This window comes from Oncorhynchus masou, chromosome 27 (genome assembly GCF_036934945.1).
Source record: "Oncorhynchus masou masou isolate Uvic2021 chromosome 27, UVic_Omas_1.1, whole genome shotgun sequence".
Lineage (NCBI taxonomy): Eukaryota > Metazoa > Chordata > Actinopteri > Salmoniformes > Salmonidae > Oncorhynchus > Oncorhynchus masou.
The window spans coordinates 20,657,919-20,681,416 of record NC_088238.1 but is presented as its reverse complement, the minus strand read 5'-3'; the positions used below and the strand labels follow the sequence as shown (position 1 = coordinate 20,681,416).

Genomic DNA, 23,498 nt, shown 5'->3' with positions numbered 1-23,498 from the left:
TGGAAATACATTTTAAAGTTTGGTACAGTTCATCCTCCCACGTATTTCTCTCTTTGTAAGTTAATTTTAACCGGAATCGCTTACCTTGCCATATTAATTTTGAAACCACACTATGAATTTTATCCCAATAGCCAGAAGGGCGAGACATGGGAAGCATTGAACTACAGAAATTCAGCCGTGGCAATATTAATTTTGACAATATATATTCTGCTGGTTAACATCTAGCGTCGTGCAATCCCGTATCCGGGAGCGTAATAATAGCCTCAAGCTCATTAGCATAACGCAACGTCAACTATTCATGAAAATCGCAAATGAAATGAAAGAAATATATTCACTCACAAGCTTAGCCTTTTGTTAACAACACTGTCATCTCAGATTTTCAAAATATGCTTTTCAACCATCGCTACATTACATTACATTTAAGTCATTTAGCAGACGCTCTTATCCAGAGCGACTTACAAATTGGGCTACACAAGCATTTGTGTAAGAGGTATTGATAGCTAGCATAGCATTAGCCTAGCATTCAGCAGGCAACATTTTCACAAAAACAAGAAAAGCATTCAAATAAAATCATTTACCTTTGAAGAACTTCGGATGTTTTCAATGAGGAGACTCTCAGTTAGATAGCAAATGTTCAGTTTTTCCAAAAAGATTATTTGTGTAGGAGAAATCGCTCCGTTTTGTTCATCACGTTTGGCTAAGAAAACCCCCGAAAATTCAGTCATTATGACGCTGAACTTTTTTCCAAATTAACTCCATAATATCGACAGAAACATGGCAAACGTTGTTTAGAATCAATCCTCAAGGTGTTTTACACATATCTATTCGATGATAAATCATTCGTGGCAGTTGCCTTTCTCCTCTGAACCAAATGGAAAAGTGCACGCAACTGGAGATTGCGCAATAATTTAGGCGGAGGACACCAAGCGGACACCTGGTAAATGTAGTCTCTTATGGTCAATCTTCCAATGATATGCCTACAAATACGTCACAATGCTGCAGACACCTTGGGGAAACGACAGAAAGTGTAGGCTCATTCCTGGCGCATTCACAACCATATAAGGAGACATTGGAACACATCGCCTTCAGAATCTTGGCCATTTCCTGTTTGAAATTTTATCTTGGCTTCGCCTGTAGCATAAGTTCTGTGGCACTCACAGATAATATCTTTGCAGTTTTGGAAACGTCAGAGTGTTTTCTTTCCAAAGCTGGCAATTATATGCATCTTTTCGTGACAAAATATCTTGTTTAAAACGGGAACGTTTTTTTATCCAAAAATTAAAAGAGCGCCCCCTATATCGAAGAAGTTAATCTGAGGTTGGATTGAACGTTCTGTTAACATTTCTGGCAATGGTCTTATTTACTCCCAAACGTTTGAGATTTCATAAGTAGAGATGGAGTCCATCATAGAGAACGGCCAAGCCGATATTGGCCTTTTAGTCTTTCGGCTTTGCCTATAGGCCCTCTACATAGCAAACCTGCCGTTACATTGAGATGTACAGTTATTTATAGAAGAATCTTGGCTTAGTTTGGGTTCTGATAGTAATTACCCTGTTTCAGATGCAATAGTTGCTATATCAGCTAATTGAGCATTACGGCTTAGCTTGTGGGCCAGTAAATGACTGGGACGATTACCATGGACGTCATGGTTGAGTCTAACTCGATGGATGGCAAATTCTGCTTCGTCTTGTCAATAAATTAAGTTGTCTTGACTTTGGAAATAGTAATAGCTACCTGGTCTGAAAAAAAGGGTTTGTTGACAACGATCTAATGCAGTTAACATTTCCCATTTGTGATTTATTCAACACAGATGCAAATGCAGTTGCATACATTTTTATAAAACTTTGATGGCATTCCATAGAATTCTGACATTTGAAGTAAAGGTGATGATCAGACAAGCTCATGCAGTGCCTTCGGAAGGTTTTGAGACCCCTTGACTCTCTCCACATTTTGTTACGTTATAGCCTTATTCTAAAATTGATTAACTTTTTTCCCTCAGTCTTCACAAAATACCCCATAATGACAAAGCAACAACAGGTTGAAATTTTTACTAATTTATTAAAAATAAATTTGCCCCAGTCTGAGGTCCTGAGCACTCTGGAGCAGGTTGTCATCAAGGATCTCTCAGTACTTTGCTCTGTTCAGCTTTCCCTCGATCCTGACTAGTCTCCCAGTCCCTGCCGCTGAAAAACACCCCCACACCTTGATGCTGGCACCAGATGTGGTGCTTGGCATTCAGGCCAAAGAGTTTTGTCTTGGTTTCATCAGACCAGATAATCTTGTTTCTCATGGTCTGAGAGTCTTTAGAAGCCTTTTGGCAAACTCTAAGCAGGCGGTCATATGCCTTTTACAGAGGAGTGGCTTCCGTTTGACCACTAGCATAAAGGCCTGATTGGTGGAGTGCTGCAGAGATCGTTGTCCTTTTGGAAGGTTCTCCCATCTCCACAGAGGAACTATAAACTCTGTCAGAGTGACCATCGGGTTCTTGGTCACCTCCCTGACCAAGTCCCTTCTCTCCCGATTACTCAGTTTGGCTGGGCGGCCAGCTCTAGGAAGAGTCTTGGTGGTTCTTAACTTCTTCCGTTTAAGAATGATGGAGCCCATTTTGGTTTTGGGGACCTTCAATGCTGCAGAAATGTTTTGGTATCCTTCCTCAGATCTGTGCCTCGACACAATCCTGTCTCGTTGCTCTACCGACAATTCCTTCGACCTCATGGCTTGGTTTTTGATCTGAGATGGACTGTCAACTATGGGACCTTATATAGACAGGTGTGTGCCTTTCCAAATCATGTCCAATCAATTTAATTTACCACAGGTGGACTCCAAGTTGTAGAAACATCAAGGATGATCAATGGGAACAGGATGCACCTGAGCTCAATTTCGAGTCTTATAGCAAATGGGCTGTTTAAAAAAAAAACTGTTTTCGTCTTGTCATTATGGGGTATTGTGTGTAGATTAATGAAGGAAAAAAAGTAATTTAATACATTTTTGAAGGCTGTAACGTAACAAAATGTGGAAAAAGTCAAGTGGTCTGAATATTTTCTGAAGGCACAGTATGTTGAATTTCTATTTTCTTCATTTTAGAAAATAAAGGTTTAGATAAGATAAAATTGAGTATTTTGTTTGAGGAGAAAGTCTACTCTTTTGCTTTAGGAGTATGTGCTCACCAGTCATCATTGAGGTTGTAATCAGAGACTATATGTTGGAGGGCCAAGGTTACATGTGGATTGTAGTTGGTCTTTATTAGATTTGTCCCACATGTTCAAAATGGCATTCATGTCTGTCCCAATAACTAGTTGGATTTCAATTAATTCTAACAATAGGCTGTTCAGAGAATCAAAAACTTGGGCTCAAACGAATTTGGAGCATACACATCAATAAAGGCAATTTTCTTTCCATTATGGATACGTTTAAGGAAAGTGATTCTGCCTTCTTGGTCTTCACCTTAACCAAGATGGTGATTATTTCTTGGAGCATTGCTATATCAATATGGTTTATTGCTAGGATATCAAGACAGCTAGAACATTTGATTAGTTGAGTAGGTATCCACTTTAGAAGTGAGCAATGACGAGATTCATTTACCGGTTTTAATTGCAAGTCGAGGGCAGCGGTAATTTCCCCACAAACATCTCTTCTCTTGCATAGTAGCAGCCAACTCTTTCTGTTCCCACCTGCTAGTTGTTTCTCCACCTTAACATGATGTTCATATGTTGACAATTATTTTAAAATATACTCCGTGGCCAGTTTATTACGTACATCCATCTAGTACTGGGTCGGACCCCCCTTTGCCTCCAGAGCAGCCTGAATTCTTCGGGGCATGGAAACATTGCTCAATTGCTATCAAGGGACCTTATGTGTGCCAGGAAAATAGTCCCAACGAATTGTGGGTTCCGAGATGCCGTTCTTCATACCACTGTTGCACTGTGCCGTTATTCGCCTGTTTTGGCCCGCATGTTTGCACGATTCTTGCCATTCTCCTTCGACCCCTCATCAACAAACTGTTTTTGCCCACAGGACCTGCCACTGACTGGATGTTTTTTGTTTGTCACACCATTCTCTGTAAACCCTATACCAGATCAAATATCTGTTTGGGATTCTTGCAGTTAATTTGCAGTCTACAAATTTGTAATTTTGTTCCGGTTCCCTGACCGGCCGCTCAAGAAAGAAAATCAGCCCACGGTTGAATCTAGTTGATGATCCCTGCCATAGACACTGTCATGCATGAAAAGCCCAAAAGGCCATCCGTTTCTGAGATACTGGAACCGGCGCTACTGGCACCAACCATCATACCATGCTCAAAGTTGCTTTGGTCACTTTTGCCTATTCTAATGTTCAATCGAACAGTAACTGAATTCCTCGATACCGGTCTGCCTGCTTTATATAGCAAGCCACGGCCACGTGACTCGCTGTTTGTAGCAGCAAACCAATTTCGTGAACGGGGTGGTGTACCTAATAAACTGGCCAAGTGCAAGTCTGTTAATGTAAAGATATTTTGCTAAAGGAATTCACGAGAAAGCCACGCGTTTCAATGCATGCCACCTTTTATGACAAATGTAAAATCCACATTTATATTTAAGGAAAAAAGGAGGAAGATGGAGGAGACCGAAGACTGAGAGGACATCAGAAGCCAAAGACCTTATTCGGAAATGTATGTGCTTATTCTCCTCATATAAATCATCTTTCCTTCATTTGTTGGCATTTTATTCAGATGTAACAAGATAAATTGTGTTCCCCAGGCAGCGATGATGACCCCTCTGTGTTGAGCAAGAAGGTTAGTAATTTCAGACCCCTTTGTAGAGGCATCTATTTCATAACAAATAATATGTACGGTTCATGCAAGATTTTATGGGTTTAGAGTCCAACTGTGAAGATATGTAACGCATGCGATGCAACTAAGGAACAAAAGTTTTAGCATGCTAGATTCGCGTTAGATTCACACTACATACGCACACACACGCATACCGACACAATACAAACACAAATGCATTCGTAAAGTATTTAGTTAGACCCCTTGACATTTTCCACATTTTGTTACATTCCTGCCTTATTCTAAAATTGTTTAAATAAATTGTTTTCCTTAATCTACACACAATACCCCATAATGACAAAGTGAAAACGGGTTTAGACATTTTTGCATTGATTAGAGTCCAACTGTGGTAAATTCAATTGATTGGACATGATTTGGAAAGGCACACACCTGTCTAGATAAGGTCCCATGGGTGGAGAAAAAAACCAAGCCATGAGATCGAAGGAATTGTCCATAGAGCTCTGAGACAGGATTGTGTCGAGGCACAGATCTGAGGAAGGGTACCAAAACATTTCTGCAGCATTGATGGTTCCCAAGAACACAGTGGCCTCCATCATTCTTAACCTCTCTGGTACAAGTACGCTAGCGTCCCACCTCGCCAACAGCCAGTGAAATTGCAGGACGCCAAATTCAAAACAGAAATCCCATAATTAAAATTCCTCAAACATACAAGTATTTTACACCATTTTAAAGATAAACTTCTTGTAAATCCAGCCACGGTGTCCGATTTTAAAATAGGCTTTACGGCGAAAGCACACCAAATGGTTATGTTAGGTCAGCACCTAGTCACAGAAAAACACAGCCATTTTTCCAGCCAAAGAGAGGAATCACAAAGTCAGCAATTAAATTAATCACTAACCTTTGATGATCTTCATCAGATGGCACTCACAGGACTTCATGTTACACAAAAAGTGTGTTTTGTTCGATAAAGTTAGTCTTTATGTCCCAAAACCTCATTTGAAATTGGTGTTTTATGTTCAGAAATGCATAGTCTCTAACAAACATCCGGTGAATGTGCAGAGAGCCACATCAAATAACAGAAATACTCATCATAAACATTGATAAAAGATACAAGTATTAAACATAAAAATGCAGATCAACTTCTCCTTAATGCAACAGCTGTGTCAGATTTCAAAAAGGCTTTACAGCGAAAGCACACTTTGTGATTATGTTAGGTCAGCTCCTAGCCACAGAAACCCATACAGCCATTTTCCAACCAAGGAGAGTGTCACAAAAGTCAGAAATAGCATTAAAAAGAATCACTTACCTTTGATCTTCATCTGGTGGCATTCCCACCAGATGTTTTCGATAGTTAAACTTTATGTCCAAATACCTCTGTTTTGTTGGTGCGTTTAGTTCAGAAATCCAAAGGCACAATGTGCGCTCTCAAAACCAAGACGAAAAGTCAAAAAAGTACTATAAAAGATAGTAGAAACATGTCAAACGATGTTTAAAATCAATCCTCAGGTTGTTTTTGTCATAAATAATTAATCATATTTCAACCGGACAAAAGCTTTGTCAATGGAAAAGGTAAACAGGAAATGCACGCTCCCGATCACGTGCTTGGTTCATGGATGGAAATTTCCACGGTTCTCTCATTGAAAGCGGTGTATCTCCCTCATTTTTCAGAGTAAGCCTGAAACAATGCCTAAAGACTGGTCACATGTTGAGGAAGCCATAGAGATCGTGAACTGGGTCCTAAGTCTTTGTATGGTGGATAGGCTTTCAATGGAAAACCAGCCTTTCAAAATAATAGTACTTCCTGGTTGGATTTTCCTCTGGTTTTCGCCTGCCATATCACAGACATTATTTTAACAATTTTGGAAACTTCAGAGAGAGTTTTCTATCCAAATCTACAAATTATATGTATATCCTAGCTTATGGGCCTGAGTACCAGGCAGTTTAATTTGGGCATGCTTTAACTTCTTGAAACTCCCCATCCCGGATCCGGGTTTGTGACTAAAGCCTCAGGCTCATTAGCATAACGCAACGTTAACGATTTCTGAAAATCGCAAATAAAATGAAAATAATGTGTCTGCTCTCAAGCTTAGCCTTTTCTTAACAACACTGTCATCTCAGATTTTCAAAATATGCTTTTGAACCATAGAAATTGACTAATTTGTGTAAGAGTATGCAAAGCTAGCATAGCATTTTGAGTAGCATTTAGCACGCAACATTTTCACAAAAACCAGATAACCAAATAAATAAAATCATTTACCTTTGAAGAGCTTCTGATGTTTTCAATGAGGAGACTCTCAGTTACATACCAAATGCGCAGTTTTTCCTGAAAGCGTCTGTGTGTAGGAGAAATCGTTCCGTTTTCTACATTGCGTCTGGCTACCGAAACGAAACGAAAATTCAGTCACCTACAACGTAAAACTTTTTCCGGATTAACTACATAATATCGACCGAAACATGACAAACGTTGTTTGGAATCAATCCTCAAGGTGTTTTTTCACATATCTCTTCATTGATATGCAGTTCGTGGAAGCTTGCTTTCCTCTCTGTATCCCATGGAAGAATACTGGCAGGTGACTTTTGCGCACCAATTTCGGCGCAGGACACCGGGCGGACACCTGGTAAATGTGGTCTCTTATGGTCAATCTTCCAATGATCTGCCTACAAATACGTCACAATGCTGCAGACACCTTGGGGAAACGACAGAAAGGGCAGGCTCATTCCTCTCGCATTCACAGCCATATAAGGAGACAATGGAAAACAGAGCCTCAAAAATCTTTGTCATTTCCTGGATGCCATCTCATCTTGGTTTTGCCTGAAGCTCACGTTCTAGGGCACGCACAGAGAATATCTTGGTATTTCTGGACACGTCAGAGTGTTTTCTTTCGAATGCTATCAATTATATGCATAGTCCAGCATCTTTTTGTCACAAAATATCTTGTTTAAAACGGGAACGTTTTTCATCCAAAAATGAAATAGCGCCCCCATAGATGTAAGAGGTTAATGCTGCCCCCTACCCTAGTGAAGTTAAATAGAAGAAGTTCGGAACCATGAAGACTCTTCCTAGAGCTGGCCAAACTGAGCAATCGGGAGAGAAGGGCCTTGGTCAGGGAGGTGACCAAGAACCCGATGGTCACTCTGGCAGAGCTTTATTTGGTATTTTATAAGAATCCTCATTAGCTGTTGCAAAAGCAGCAGCTACTCTTCCTGGGGTCCACACAAAACATGAAACAATACAGAACATCATTAGACAAGAACAGCTCAAGGACAGAACTACATACATTTTTTAAAAGGCACAGGTAGCCTACAAATCAATGGATACACAGAAACTATCTAGGTCAAATAGGGGAGAGGCGTTGTGCCATGAGGTGTTGCTTTATCTTTTTTTTACCAGGTTTGCTGTTTATTTGAGCAATATGAGATGTAAGGAAGTTCCATGCAATAAGGGCTCTATATAATGCTGTACGTTTTCTTGAATTTGTTCTGGATTTGGGGACTATGAAAAGACCCCTGGTAGCATGTCTGGTGGGATAAGTGTGTGTGTGTGTGTGTGTGTGTGTGTGTGTGTGTGTGTGTGTGTGTCAGAGCTGTGTGTAAGTTGACTATGCAATCAATGTGGGATTTTCAGCACATTAATGCTTCTTATAAAAAGAAGTGATGCAGTCGGTCTCTCCTCAACTCTTAGCCAAGCGAGACTGGAATGCATAGTATTTATATCAGCTCTCTGATTACAATTAAGAGCAAAACGTGCCGCTCTGTTCTGGGCCAGCTGTAGCCTAATTAGGTCTTTCCTTGCAGCACTGGACCACACGACTGGACAATAATCAAGACTAGATAAAACAAGAGCCTGCAGAACTTGCTTTTTGGAGTGTGGTGTCAAAAAAGCAGAGCTTCTCTTTATTACGGCCAGACCTCTCCCCATCTTTGCAACCATTGAATCTATATGTTTTGACCATGACAGTTTACCATCTAAGGTAATGCCAAGTAATTTAGTCTCCTCAACTTGTTCAACCACCACACCATTCATTACCAGATTCAGCTGAGGTCTAGCACTTAAGGAATGATTTGTACCAAATACAATGCTCTTAGTTTTAGAGATGTTCAGGACCAGTTTATTACTGGCCACCCATTCCAAAACAGACTGCAACTCTAAGGGTTTCAGTGACTTCATTAGCTGTGGTTGTGGATGCGTATATGGTTGAATCATCAGCATACATGGACACGCATGCGTTGTTTAATGCCAGTGGCAAGTCATTTGTAAAAATAGAAAAGAGTAGAGGGTTTAGAGAGCTGCCCTGCGGTACACCACACTTTACATGTTTGACATTAGAGATGCTTCCATTAAAGAAAACCCTTTGAGTTCTATTAGATGGATAGCTCTGAATCACAATCTCCACAGAGGAACTCTGACAGAGTTTATAGTTCCTCTGTGGAGATGGGAGACCCTTCCAGAAGGACAACCATCTCTGCAGCACTCCACCAATCAGGCCTTTATGGTAGAGTGGCCAGACGGAAGCCACTCCTCAGTAATAGGCACGTGACAGCTTGCTTGGAGTTTGCCAAAAGGCACCTAAAGGACTTCGACCATGAGAAACAAGATTGACGAAATCAAGATTGAACTCTGGCCTGAATGCCAAGCGTCACATCTGGAGGAAATCTGGCACCATCCCTACGGTGAAGCATGATGGTGGCAGCATCATGCTGTGGGAATGTATTTCAGCGGCAGGGACTGGGAGACTAGTCAGGATCGAGGGAAAGATGAACGGTACAAAGTACAGAGAAATCCTTGATGAAAACCTGCTCAGGACCTCAGACTGGGGCAAAGGTTCACCTTCCAACAGGACAATGACCTTAAGCACACGGCCATGACAACGCAGAAGTGTCTTCGGGACAAGTCTCTCAAAGTCCTTGAGTGGCCCAGGCAGTGCCCGGACATCAACCCGGGGCGGCAGGGTAGCCTAGTGGTTAGAGCGTTGGACTAGTAACCGGAAGGTTGCAAGTTCAAACCCCCGAGCAGGGGCAAATCTGTCGTTTTGCCCCTGAACCGGCAGTTAACACACTGGTCCTAGGCCATTGAAAATAAGAATTTGTTCTTAACTGACTTGCCTGGTTAAATAAAGGTAAAATAAAAAATAAAATAAAAACCTCATAGAACTTCTCTGGAGAGACCTGAAAATAGCTGTGCAGTGACGCTCCCCATCCAACCTAACAGAGCTTGAAAGGATCTGCAGAGAAGAATGGGAGAAACTCCCCAAATACAGGTGTGCCAAGCTTGTAGCCTCGTACCCAAGAAGCCTGAAGGATGTAATCGCTGCCAAAAGTGCTTCAAAAAAGTACTGAGTAGAGGGTCTCAATACTTATGTAAATATGATATTTCAGTTTTATTTGTAATAAATTTGCAGAAATGTCTTAAACCCGTTTTTGCGTCGTCATTATGGGGTGTTTGTGTGTGTGTGTGTGTGTGTGTGTGTGTGTGTGTGTGTGTGTGTGTAGATTGAGAGGGAAAAAAACAATTTAATCCATTTTAGAATAAGGCTGTAACGTAACAAAATGTGGAGAAAGTCAAGGGGTCTGAATACTTTCCGAATGCACTGTACATACACATGCCTACTCACACACCTAATTTGCTGCTGCTATTATGTTCTTTATTATACTCTTATTGTTATCTATCCTGATGCCTAGTCACTACCCTGCCTCCATGTTCATGTCTACCTCAAATACCTCGTACCTCTGTAGATTGATCTGGTACTCCCTGTATACATCTCCTTTGTGTATTTTGTATTCCTCTTGTGTTACTACTTTGTTTTAAACTCTGCATTGTTAGGAAGGCCTTGTAAGCAAGCATTTCACGGTATAATCTACACCAGTTGTATTCGCCGCATTTGACATAACATTTGATTTTAGATTGTTGGTTAGAAATATGTTCATCAGATCTAGCCTTTCCCATGTTTGAATTTGCTCAGCCAAGAGTTTTCGATAATACTCTGGCATAGAATAAGTAGTATCAACGTGGCCCCATGTCCTCATCGGCCTATTTGTTCCCACTGGACGCTTGCCTGGTGTTTGCAACAGCCAAGCCTCCTTTTGAACGAGTTTCTCTCTTTTCCAGGTGAGAGGACCTCTGTGCTCTTGGACTGCGGCCCATACAGGCACAGCAATGGGGACTATGACACAGTACATGTGAGTCGGCCACTTTGTTAACGTTTTGATTTGCAGCTCACCGAGCAGAGACACAGTAACTACTTCTTATGGTACTTCACAATTTGTTGGAAACCCTGTTCTAATCATCATTGTCCTAACAAAGTTGAAATAGATGGACTCTTTCTGTCTCAAGTTTGTGTTTTTGACTTAAAGACAACCAATGAAAGATGTCCTTTTTCTGTGTTTGTATATTGTGTCCTTTGTCTACTCTGCAGTGCAGAACCCTTTTGGGTGCCCGAGGAGGAGCCTGAGGATGACTGTAAACAGTGTAGCCGCAAAACACAGGACTGCCCATTTCTGCCTGTTGCTGTACCCGTTCCTGCCAGTGGCAACTCAAGGTGAGTTGGTCCGCACACAAGTAATGTATGTAGATGGAGTGTGTGTATATATTGTAGGTAGAGGTTGTAGGGTGAGAGTTTTTCAATAGAAAGGGATTTTGAGTGCATTTTTGACAGTATGAGTGGATATTGGTCAGCATAATTTGTAGAGCTCTGATCTGATATTTCCCTCCCAGGCAGTTGTTCCATCCCTCTGAGTGGAGTAGCAGCCCCTTTCCTCTGAGACCCCTCTCACCGTTCTCTACTACTGCTTCACCTCTCGGCTCGGGGCATTTTGGTGAGCCCTGCTTTGAAATGCTTATCAACCATTTATTGAGTCTGTTCAAATGAACCCCCTCAGGTTTTCCCCCCTCCCAAAACCCGGTATAAATGTTTACTTGAATCACTTGAATTGAGTTTGAATGAGGTCACGAAAGGTGACTGACTGTAAGCTGCTTGGCTGCATGAAGCTTCATTGTGGCAGTAAGCTACTTTTTCTGAATAATTTCCATCATGTGTGTGGGTTGTGCAGTACCCTGGCATTAGGAGTTCAGTTTTGTGAAGGCACCAAATCCAAACCTTTAATCGATAGGTTATGCCTAATTTTATGCTACATTGGACCATTAAGATTTCTCACAATACTTCTAATATTCATGATTATGTCTCATAAGTCTTTCAGGGAAGAGTTTGCGCAGTCACCTGCCCCAAAGGAGAGGAGAAGGGCACACGTGGATCTGGCTCCAAAGGCCCCTCCAAACAGACAGAGGCCCTGACGACTAGGCGCTCTGGCCGCCACAGCAGGGTTGAGGAACAAGCTCCTACACAAGACCCTGCATCTTCGCAGTCCCACTCTTCAGATTCCGACACCTCCACAAACCCACCCACAAAAGCGGGCAAAAGCACCGCAGCAGCTGGTAAGAAGAAGGGCAAATGGGCAGCTCAGCGAAAGCCCAGCGCCAGGAGGAAGGCCCAAGTGAGAAAAAAGGCATCCAAAGCCATCCTCAGTAGTCCATCAGGAAGTGAGGAAGAGAAAGCCAAAGAGGAGGAGGAGGAGGAATTTGAGCAGCAGAGGAAAGAGGTAGAGGAAAGGGAGCAGCTCTCAGACACTGCAGTGAGCCCACAGGCTGTGCAGCGCACCTCCAGCCCTACCGAGGGGGAAGGCCGTCCCGAACCTTCTGCATGTGATGCCCTGAAGGACACTGAGGACCAGCCATGCGAAGATGAAGATGTTCTTTCTGAGGAAGAGGAACATGAGAAGGAAGAAGAAGAGGAGGAAGAGGACCGGAAGTCACCGTTGTCAGATGTAGAGCTGAATACCCCTGGGCTCTCCCCCGACAGGGACCAAGGTGCAGGGGAGAAACACCCGGACCAAATAGAAGATCCAGAGAAAAGCAACTCACCCACCACTTCCAACTCACCAGAGAGACCATTGGAGAGCCCCCAGTCTGGGCAGTCAGGACAACTTGGGGAGGAAGATGCTGATGCCGTGGAAGCAACTAACGATCCAACAGAAGTGAAATCAGATGATGAAGCCTCAGTGAAGGAGGAGAAAGCAGAGGTCTCTCCCTGCCCCACTGCAGAGCCTGAATCTTGTACTGGCTTGACTCGTTGTGAATCACCAGACTGTAATGTGTTCCAGAGAGTTCAAGGCGTCTCAGAAGCAAAAGTGTCCGAGGAGGACAGTCATGATCCAAAGGATGTCATAAATGAAAAACCAGCAGCCGGCAGCAAAGAGGACGGTCTGGCTGAGGATGACACAGAAGCAATACCAATGGACTGTGATTCACCCAGCAGTGAGCTTAGCACCAACCTGGCCTCTGATCCACCAAAAGAGACTGAAAGTACAGCTCATGAGTCCACAAGCCAGGCCCCGGAAGACAAGAGGAATGGTAGCAGGCAGGAGCGGGAGAGCTCGGTCAGAGAGGAAAAGGTAGAGGAAAGGAAGAATGGCAGGCAGCGCAAGTCGCGCTTCCACTCTGCTGCCACCACTTGGTCTCCCAAGAGAGAGTTGAAGCAGGACTCGTTGAGGAGGTCGCGCTCCAGATCTCAGGAGCGCAACAAGGAGCGCCAGGCCTCGGGCAGCCGTAGCAGGGAACGGGACACCCCCAGGACGGACCGTATCCGTGACCGTAGCCGTGAGAGGAAAAACAGGAAGCGCTCTAAGAGCCGTTCCAGATCTAGTTCCAGGTCCAGAAACAGGTCCTACCGAAGAGGGTCATCCCCGGAGCGCCCAGACTCAGGGGGACAATCACCACGGAAGAGAGATCGCTGGACTGGAGATGGATGGAGGGCTGGGCCGGGTAGCGACCCCTCTCGAAGGAATTTCCCAGAGAGGCCAGCCAGAGACGCGGGCCGCTCTGAAAATGGCGGCTTTGCAGATGTTTCCCCCAGCAGGGAAAATCCTGACTGGGTTATAGAGAAGGCGCGTGCTGACACAGAGGCCAGGGTGACAAGTGGGCCTCGCTGGGAAGATAAAGGCTGGGGTGGAGATCGTGGACGAGGCACAGGACGAGGCCGGGGCGCCTACGGAACCTCCAACCAACTGGGGGAGCAGGCAGAAAACCGCTGGCAGCCCAGAAACACATTCTCAGGGACCTCAAACAATTCAGGGAGCGACGCGTACAGCCGATTCAACGAGAACCGTGGCGGCCGCAGGAAGGAGCCTGAGATGGGCGAATCGATGATGGACCGCTCTGGCTGGTCATCAGCTTCCAGCTGGGCTGTGCGGAGGACACTCCCGGCAGACGTGCAGAACTATTACTCCAGGAGAGATCGAGGGGGAGGTGCAGGCTCTGGCAGCTGGAGCAGGCAGGAGGAGACGTCAACAGCAGGTCAGAACCCTTCGATTGTGTGCCATGGAGTGTATGCACTCATTACTGTTACCAGTTTCACTGTGCATATCGAAATGGTATTGCTGATGCCTGTTGCGCAGTTGATGTGGATCCCACTTCTGCCACCAATGTAAATCTTAATAAAAGCCCAGAATGCACATTAGGTAATCTAATATTATTCTTGATATTTGTTTTTGTCTATTCAGACCCAGCTCAGAGTGAGAACAATACCCAGCCCAATGCGGGTGGAGAAGCTCCACCCGCCCTGAACGTCATGCCTCCCCAAATGAACGTCCTACATTACCCAATGGGCCCGCGAGGCCCTCCTGTCAGCCTGCAACCACCCCCCTTCGGGATGCCTCCTCAGGTCCCCATGCACCACCACTCCTCAGTGCCTCTCCTGCAGGTCCCTGTGACAGCTGCCCAGGGCCTCCCACCACCACCACCACCACCACCTCCCATGCAGCAGGGCAGCATGACGGCCATACAGGCAGATAGCCGCACAACACAGGTAAAGACAGGAGTATTTTTGCATCCTTTGTCAAAATATAATCTTCTGGACCCAAGCAATCTGTTTTGAGTATTTTCACTTCTCTCATACTTTGTCCCCATGAATACCTCCATGCCTCTTTCCCAGATGATGAGCAGCATGGCAGGCCATGGCAAAGCCCCCTTCATGCCCACCATGACCAAAATAGGTGGCGCCAACACAGTCCAGGCCCACAGCATGGCCATGCCATCCTCCACCACCCAGCACAGCAGGGCTGCCCCCCCAGACAGCTCCAAGAAAGAAAAGGTAATGTCACCGCCACGAATAACAACCACAGCACCAGGTATTATTCACAAGTGGCTTCCTATACTTTCTGTTTTGTATATACTGTGGAGAGCTACTTTGCTAGTGAATGATTTGTGTTTGCATTCTGACCCAGATAATTAATGATCCTTTTATTAGATTAGAACTATATTTCTTAACTTGATATCTGCTTTGGAAACAACAGATCCATGAGAGAGCTGTCAATGAAGTGAAAGCAGCCATGAAACCCTACTACCAAAACAAGGACATCACCAAGGACGAGTACAAGGAGATTGTACGCAAAGCAGTTGAAAAAGTGAGTGGTTAAAAACTTCCAGTAACATTTTGACATTGGTATTTGAACATTGCTTTTAGGAGTATTAAAACGACTTAGCTTTTAGGAGTACATGTAGCTTTTAGGAAATCAAAAAGGTCTGTTTATATTTTTTGATTTCCTGAGGGCATTTTATATTTCAGGTCTGCCACAGCAAGAGTGGAGAGGTGAACTCTGGGAAAGTGGCAAACTTGGTGAAGGCCTACGTGGACAAATACAAACACGCTCGCAAGAAATGAACCCTGACATCTGCTGAGGGGGAAACGGTCTCAGCCCATCTGCTTAAGTGCAATTTCTACCAGGTGTAACAGCCTCCCGGCTGTCAGACTGGAGCCCGACTTTTGATATCTCTTACTTTACCTTGAAGATTTTTCTATAGATTTCATATTTTGTTTAGAAATAATCCAATCGGAAACTGTAGTGTGAGAAGACCGTTATTTCAAGTAGATCTTGTGGCTTGGGAACTACTATGAGATAGATGCCCAGAGTAGCTGGAGCAGTAAGGTTAGCACCTGTTCTCTGGTGAGATGGACATGGTGCTATGGGTAGTACAGAGGAGAGCACCCTCTCGTGGAGCCAGCTGGTATGATGAATTTCTCCCTCTCTCCACCGGGGACCTCCTAATGACTTATTCGTTTAAAAAATATTGTAATTGTTTCTCATTTTGTTTTTGTTTTATAAATATTATATTATGATTATTCTGGAGAAAGCCTAGGTAAACGTGCATTGCCTTTATGACTCTCTAGGCTGCATCACTCAGGCAGCCCAATTCTGATCTCTTTCCACTAATTGGTCTTTTGACCAATCAGATCAGCTCTGGAAAAGATCTGATTGGTCAAAAGAGGGTGCGAAAAATATCAGAATTGGTCTGCTTGTGTAAACTCGGCCTTAGTCATCACAGCTCAAAGCTTGAGTGTAATTGTATCAGGGACTTCATTGGTTGAGAGTTGGTGATCAGTTGTCCAATCAGCAGTGAATTTGTAGCGTAAGGTATGGGTCTGGCAGATCAGGTGAAAACGGCCATGTCCCTTACTTGTTAAATGTGCTGCGTAAACGTGCGAAATAACTAGAGAGCAATGAAATAAATGAGCTGCTTCATGTCTGGCTATGTGTGTGTGTTTGTGGTCATACATGGAAAAGTTATTGACCCCATCCATCAATTTTAACATCAGAATTTCTATTTTTTAAAGGTCCAATGCAGCTGTTTTCTCTATCAAATAATTTCTGGGTAACTGTTACTGTTACTGTGGTTGTTTTCAATAAAAAATTATAAGAAAATGTATGTAAATACCTTGGCAAAGAGCAATTTCTCAATCAAGAATTTAACTAGGACTGTCTGTGAGAGGTTTGTGTGGGGAGGGGAAAACTGAAAGGTAGCCATCCCACCAAAACAGACTGAAATTTCAGGTGCTTTTCACACAGCTCTTAACACTAAAAGTGCATAGTCGGAGTCGCTATCACTGTGAAAGAAAACATTTAAAAAAGATTTGTATTGTATGAGCCTTTTATCATCACATAAAATAAACAGATATGTATTGTATAGAGCAGAGAGAACAGTCACTAAGGTGAAGTGCTGTTCCATTCAACTCTGGCCATTGATGTGGGCCTGCCCTCTGAACAGCACCCAATGGCTATTTAATATGGAAATGGAGAGGAGTAGCAGGCGCAGTGGCCATGTGTGTGTTTGCTGTTCTACTTCATTCCATTTGAATAAAAAAATGGAACATATATCTGACATGGAATACATATATATATAGTGTATATATATACACACAAACAAACCACACAAATTGAAAATTGCAAAATATATATACATATTTTTTTATGCAAAAATATATATTTATATTTCATAAAATATATACACACAAACCACACATTGAAAATTGCAAAATATATATACATATATTTTTTTTTAATGCAAAAATATATATTTATATTTCATAAAACGGCATTAGCACATACCCGTCCAGAAGTACATCCTGTCCTTGCAGAAACAGCTCCTCAGCTCCTGTTTGAATCATAACACTGAAAGATTCCTCAAACAAAAAAATCTGTCTCACTTTTTCAATTTCACTTTGGACTTTGACTTCGCTTTTCCTGATTTATTCGCCATGATGTCTTCAATGAAATCATTGAAAATGCAACTTTCCAAAATAGTGCTGCGCGTAAGAGCAACTCCTCCGATAGTCAAGGCGAGAATGGAGTTCGTTACACATGCATTTACAAACAAGGAATGGTGGCCCAAACTAAAACCATGGTAGTCATTGCTCGTTGTCTTCAGATCAGTTCACTTCGGTCAATACTCCCTGCAAAAAAAACAATGATGTTAGGCTGTGTTGCAAACATCCAGAGGAATGCACTGAGACCAACCATGACTAGATAAATGATTGTTTACCGTTTGTAATTACTTCGAATGCTCTGTAAAAAAATGATAGAGATGGAATTCACGGCACAAACTGGTTACAAAATGTTTCGATTTAGGCTGTAAAAATTACACTTCATTTGATCATTGGGACCTTCAGGAAGAGAAATAAGAGCAAGATATCAGAATGTAAGTCATAATTTTACCTTCAAATGTGAATGTGTAAAAACTGTCATGGCGGAAAATGTTTTTGTTGTTGATTGCTCTTCTCAAACAAAAGCACAGTATTTGTTCTCTAATAGCTAGTTTAAAACGGAAAATGTAATTTGATTACCAAGATCCTAATCTTTTGAAGGATGTAAGACACTTGCATTTTCAAGAATGTTTAATGCTACGACGTTGTATTTTTAGTTGTCACTCTGAAATTTCCCCTGATGTTGATCCCTGTACGGGATCGCAGCCATAAGAGGTTTTAACCTGAAAATGTGCTTCACTAGTTTCACCAGCAGGGCAAGCTTGTCAAAACCATTGTCAGGTTTTTTTTAAATCAACCCACCATTTCATAGAAAAGATATGAACAGTTAACATGACAATCAACAGAACATTGGCAATCAGGGCCTTTTCCAGTTATAAGGGACATAAACGGTTGCTTAGGCCGGGGTCTCAATCTAGTAAAAATTGTAGAATACGCCAGGTGCAATTTTGAAATTTGGTTGTGCATCTGCCGTTTTTCTCTTATGACACGCACCAGGTTTCCATCCAACCTTTTTATGCGAGTAAAGTACATGTCAGATAAAAGATGTCATGACAGGCTAGATGGAAACACAATTTTTCGGTAAAACTTCCAAATGTCGGCAAAAAATACACTGGACAAGGTGGGATCTTTTTGTGTTGGGAAAATTAATTATGCGAAAACGTCGGTGGAAATGCTTTTTTTGCACAAATATTGATATGCTTAATAAACATATCGAAGTAAACTTGGAGTCACACGATGACATGTATGGTCCTCCCATTAGGACTCGTCGGGAAAGAAATCAGGTTAAATCAGGTTACAGATTTTAATAAATTATGATTAACGTAACAAGGTGATGACTGATACTCCTTTCCAATAAATATTGAGGGATTTATTTATGTATTTCCCATATTTCCCATACTAACTTCACTTTTACTTGAGATTTGTTTGTCTTTAGAAAAGTTTGTCCATATGTTTGTCTTTGTTATGCTATTGTATCACATCCATCTGTTAGCATTTCCCAGTCTCCCTTGCTTTCTAACCACTGACGCCTTCTTCTCTGGGAGCCAGTTCACATCTTCCAAAAAAAAAAAGTTATCAGTGTGATTGATTTTCACTGGTGTTAATGTCAAGTCACTGGTGTTACCAGCAGGAACAGTAACACCAGGGACGTAACACCGGTGACAAATCTGCTGACAAGATGGCATATCTAAAATGGGGGCCACAGTAGCTCAAACCACACTTCTTAAATTGTAAATAAATCACTTAATAATATGATTGGATCAATTATTTCAATCATATTTCCTTTCCCCATACTATAAACTGTATAACACCAGTGAAGGTTTTTTTCTTTTAATTTGATTTAACATCTTTGTATCATCATATTGCTAATATGAAGAGAGAGTGCAGACTCACCATGTGCTCTTAAAACAGCCCTGCCTCTAATGAACCTTTGACCCAGGAAAAAGTTGGCAAGGATGTGTCATTTTTTTCAAAGTGGTGTTTTTTTATTAAGGGTAACACCAGTGACATGAAATTGAGGGACAGCTATTTCCTGTAAATTATTTATAATATTTAGTTCATATTTTAAGTAATTCCCTAAACAGCTTGAATACTTTAATTTGTATTATGACATTTAAAATATGTCACTAAACCATGACTCCTGGCTCTAAGTTGTTTTCATGGTGCTGAGCGTGTTCTACGATAATATGAAACAGTCATATTGAAAATTATGTCTTACATATATTTACTAACAATTGAAACAAAAACATATATTTTGTGTCATTATCAGATTTTCTCTGGTGCACAACGTGCCAAAACCAGAGTTTTTTGTTGTGAGAAAACAGTAGAGTTGAAAATGTGATGGAAACCCATTTAACTTGTATTTTTTATTTGGTACATGGGAATTTAACCACAAAAGGTTTTTTTATGTGCAATACATCATCATGCACAGCCTTTTTTTCTACAGCAAGTCAATTTGATGGAAACATCTCTTGTGGGAAAATGCACATATTGTTTTTATGCCGATTTTCGAAGATTTGCATGAAAATCTGTTGCCAATTGGACGGAAACACAGCTACCTACAGTCACTCAATTAGCCATGTCATCAAAAAATGTGTTTTATTGGTAGTTAGCCAGCTATCTAAACTTGTAGTAATCATGGCTGAATACCTACCTCCAGGAGGCACCCATTGATTTTGTTAGTCATTCTCACTCAGATATCTTATTAACATGGCATAAGTCATTACTAAATGTGTAGAATTGCCGAAAATGTGCTTTAAAACTGCCAAAATATCTCCACCCTATGGAAAAATGGGTAGAATTGCAGGAAATTAGCTGGAAAACTGAATTTATTTTATATATGCCCCATGGCAAAATGTGTAGATTTACATTTTTCTCTCCACCCTCACAGGGTGCCACTAAAATGTTTTGCTGCGAGGTGGGGAAGCCCCTCAACCAAATCTGGTTTAGGGCTCCCATAATAAAATACTGAGTCTGGAACACTGGCAGAGACAACCCAGAGGGCGGTTGGGGAGGGATTGGGTTTGATCGTATGGCCTTGTGGTTGACCCCACTTGACTGTCACGGTGATTTAGTTTCATTTACAGAAATCATTTCAAATAGATATGTTTCCATCCAATTGGTGACAGATTTTCATGGGAATATTAAAAAAATACGCATAAATAAAATATGCGATTTTCCCACCGGTGGTGTTTCCACCTCTTCCGCCAAACGGATTCCTTGCTGATAAAAATCAGTGCGTGTTGACATAGTGCACACAATTTATTTATTTTTGCTTAAGTTTTAATGTACCGAATGAAAATGTACTGTTTAATGTGTTTCTATCCATTTTCATCTATACCAATAGTTTTTACACAAAAAGTGTTGCGTTAAATAGCAAATGTGCGTAGTCTGGCATTGGTGTAACCGATGTGAAATGGCTAGCTAGTTTGCGGTGTGCGCGGTAATAGCGTTTCAATCGGTGTAGTCCCTCGGAATTTGTGGAGCGATGGGTAACGATGCTTCGAGGGTGGTTATTGTCGATGTGTGCAGATAGTCCCTGGTTCGAGCCCAGGTAGGGTCAATATTGTTACATTGGCACATGCCCTTTCGCTAAACAGCTCGCAGATACGGTGCGGCTAGGTTAGTCTACAATACATAGATAAACGCAATCATTTTTTATTTGTCAAACGGCAGTTCATCATGTCACCAGAATAAGACCCTTGATATTTATTGGAAAGGAGCGTCAAACTCATACCGGTCCGTGCACTTTCACCACCCTGTAAAGTTCATCATAATTTATTTCATAGCGGGATGACTACTCATGTCATCGCGTGACTCCAGGTTGATTTCAATATATGTATTTTATTATAGATACCCAATTCGCTGCTGCAGCAATATTAAGGGAATTTATATATACACACATTAATACACACACACATACACACTACTACAACACATCTACAATACAAAATCAATACGTAATGTGTGTAGAGTACTTGTGTTAGCGTGTGTGTGTATATGCTTGTGTCTGTGCCTGTGTGTGTGTGTGGCTCTTCACAGTCCGCGCTGTTCCATAAAGTGTAGTTTAATCAGATTTTTGTAAAATCAGATTATACTGCTTGCATGAGTTACTTCATGTGGAATAGAGTTCCATGTAGTTAGTCATGGCTCTATGTAGCACTGTGCGTTTCTCATAGTCTGTTCTTGCCTTGGGGACTATGAAGAAGCCTCTGGTGGCATGTATTGTGGGGTATGCATGGGTGTCTGAGCTGTGTGCTGGTCATTTAAACAGACAGCTCAGTGCATTCAACATGTCAATACTTCTCACAAATACAAGCGATGAAGTCAATCTCTCCTCTATTTTGAGCCAGGAGAGATTGACATGCATATTACTAATGTTAGCTCTCCATGTACATTTAAGGGCCAGCCGTGCCACTCTGTTCTGGGCCAATTGTAATTTGCCTATGGCCCTCTTGTGTCACTTGACCATATGACTGGACAGTAGTCCAGGTATGACCAAACTAGGGCCTGTAGGACTTGTTTTGTTGATAGTGGTGTCAAGAAAGCAGAGCAGTGCTTTAATACGGACAGACCTCTTCCCATTTTAGCTACCGTTGCATCAATATGTTTTGACCATGACAGTTTACCCTCCTGGGCTACACCAAGCAGTTTAGTCTCCTTAACTAAATTTCAACATTATTCATTACAAGATTTAGTTGAGGTTTATAGTTCAGTGAATGATTGTTATTACATCACTATTTGCGCGTGAAGTCGTTTCCACTGCCCTTTCACACATAATTGAATTTAAAGACGCAAAAAGATTCCACCATGTCGAATAAACAAATTATCTCTCAACATTTATAAAATTGCATCGAAACTTCCTGTTTCCATCACAACTGTCGTGTTTTTTTTTCATAGGGTGGATGGAAACGTGGTTAATGAGACCATTTGCATGAGTTAAAAATGTCTCTTACACATCTTTGGCTGTTCAAATCCAATCAACAGCACTACTTTAACATCATGTCTACAATAAGGTGGTGTCTTCCTGTCACCTCATATTCATCATTTGATCCCAAATTGCTTGAGTTATACTTCACTGTCCAAACACTGGTGGACTTATGATTCTGGGCGATATATCTCATTCATGCCAACATTTGAAAAATGCATAATTTCCCACCACAATATTTAGACAATGTAATATTCTCTCCTGAAATTGTTTGTGTTTTTGTGCAGTTTATTAATCAGAATTGAGGGGGTTCCAGTTCTGTCTCAGGAGTTGCCATCACTTTCCCAACATACGGTGGGCTCCCTGCAAAACCACACCACAATCAGCTGGTCTGCAAAATAGAACTGACACAATAAAGACCCGACAATGTGTGGGATTATCTTTTACTTTATTTTGACAATAATTACATGATGTACATAGTGTTTCATTGAAACAAGAGTGTAACACTGGTGGGCGATGCCCTTTGCTCCTGAGGTCAAGAGATGGCTCACATACTCTCTAACCAAGACGTGCATAAAGCATGTGAGAAAAGGTTATCAGGGTCACAAATAGAACAAGTGTGAAGTGTGTTACACAAAGACCACTGCCACTATGTTTTGGTAGGTTCCACTTTAAACATGGTCTTTCAGAATTACAGAAACTGGAAGAGGGAAAGCTCTCTCACTATGGCTCCAGAAATGAAAGTGAACAGTTCCATACTGAATCATAGGGGGGTAAATTGATAAAGACCAAATTCACCAGCTATTTTTACAGCTCTAGTTTTAGTGAAATGCCAATAGAAGGTTAAACAAAACAGAGCATATATACAGTAGTTCAACTCATAGATATTTACACATATATGTACAATATATAAATATAGTAAAATAGATAAAATTACATTGATTTAATGTTCTTCCATAAATAATCGCAGGACAATAACAGTTTGGATGATGTGTGAGGTTAACATTGGAAGCAGTGAGCCGCCCGCCTCGTGTTTGTGACGAGGTGACAAGCCAACTCTACACTATCCTTATCAATCATTTCGTTATTTTTTGTAACTACGGTTATGTTTAATAAGGAGAAGCTGCCAACCGTTAGAAAAACACTGACATTGACAGATACACTGAGCAGCTCACACGACATTCCTCCGCCTTCCCTCAGTTCTGCATGGAAG

General features: G+C 41.8%; 1 protein-coding gene across 1 annotated transcript in view; it reads left to right on the top strand.

The window, feature by feature from the left end:
• The window catches only part of LOC135515757 (protein SCAF11-like), a 33,660-nt gene extending 17,321 nt beyond the window's left edge, over positions 1-16,339 (top strand). Inside the window, exons 6-15 of the mRNA XM_064939468.1 lie at positions 4,578-4,648; positions 4,737-4,771; positions 10,875-10,945; positions 11,182-11,304; positions 11,481-11,581; positions 11,955-14,114; positions 14,321-14,625; positions 14,752-14,910; positions 15,113-15,223; positions 15,385-16,339. Of these exons, the coding sequence (XP_064795540.1) occupies positions 4,578-4,648; positions 4,737-4,771; positions 10,875-10,945; positions 11,182-11,304; positions 11,481-11,581; positions 11,955-14,114; positions 14,321-14,625; positions 14,752-14,910; positions 15,113-15,223; positions 15,385-15,480 (3,232 nt within the window). The 3' untranslated portion in view covers positions 15,481-16,339. The remainder of the gene's footprint in view (positions 1-4,577; positions 4,649-4,736; positions 4,772-10,874; positions 10,946-11,181; positions 11,305-11,480; positions 11,582-11,954; positions 14,115-14,320; positions 14,626-14,751; positions 14,911-15,112; positions 15,224-15,384) is intronic.
• Positions 16,340-23,498: the final 7,159 nt, after the last annotated feature.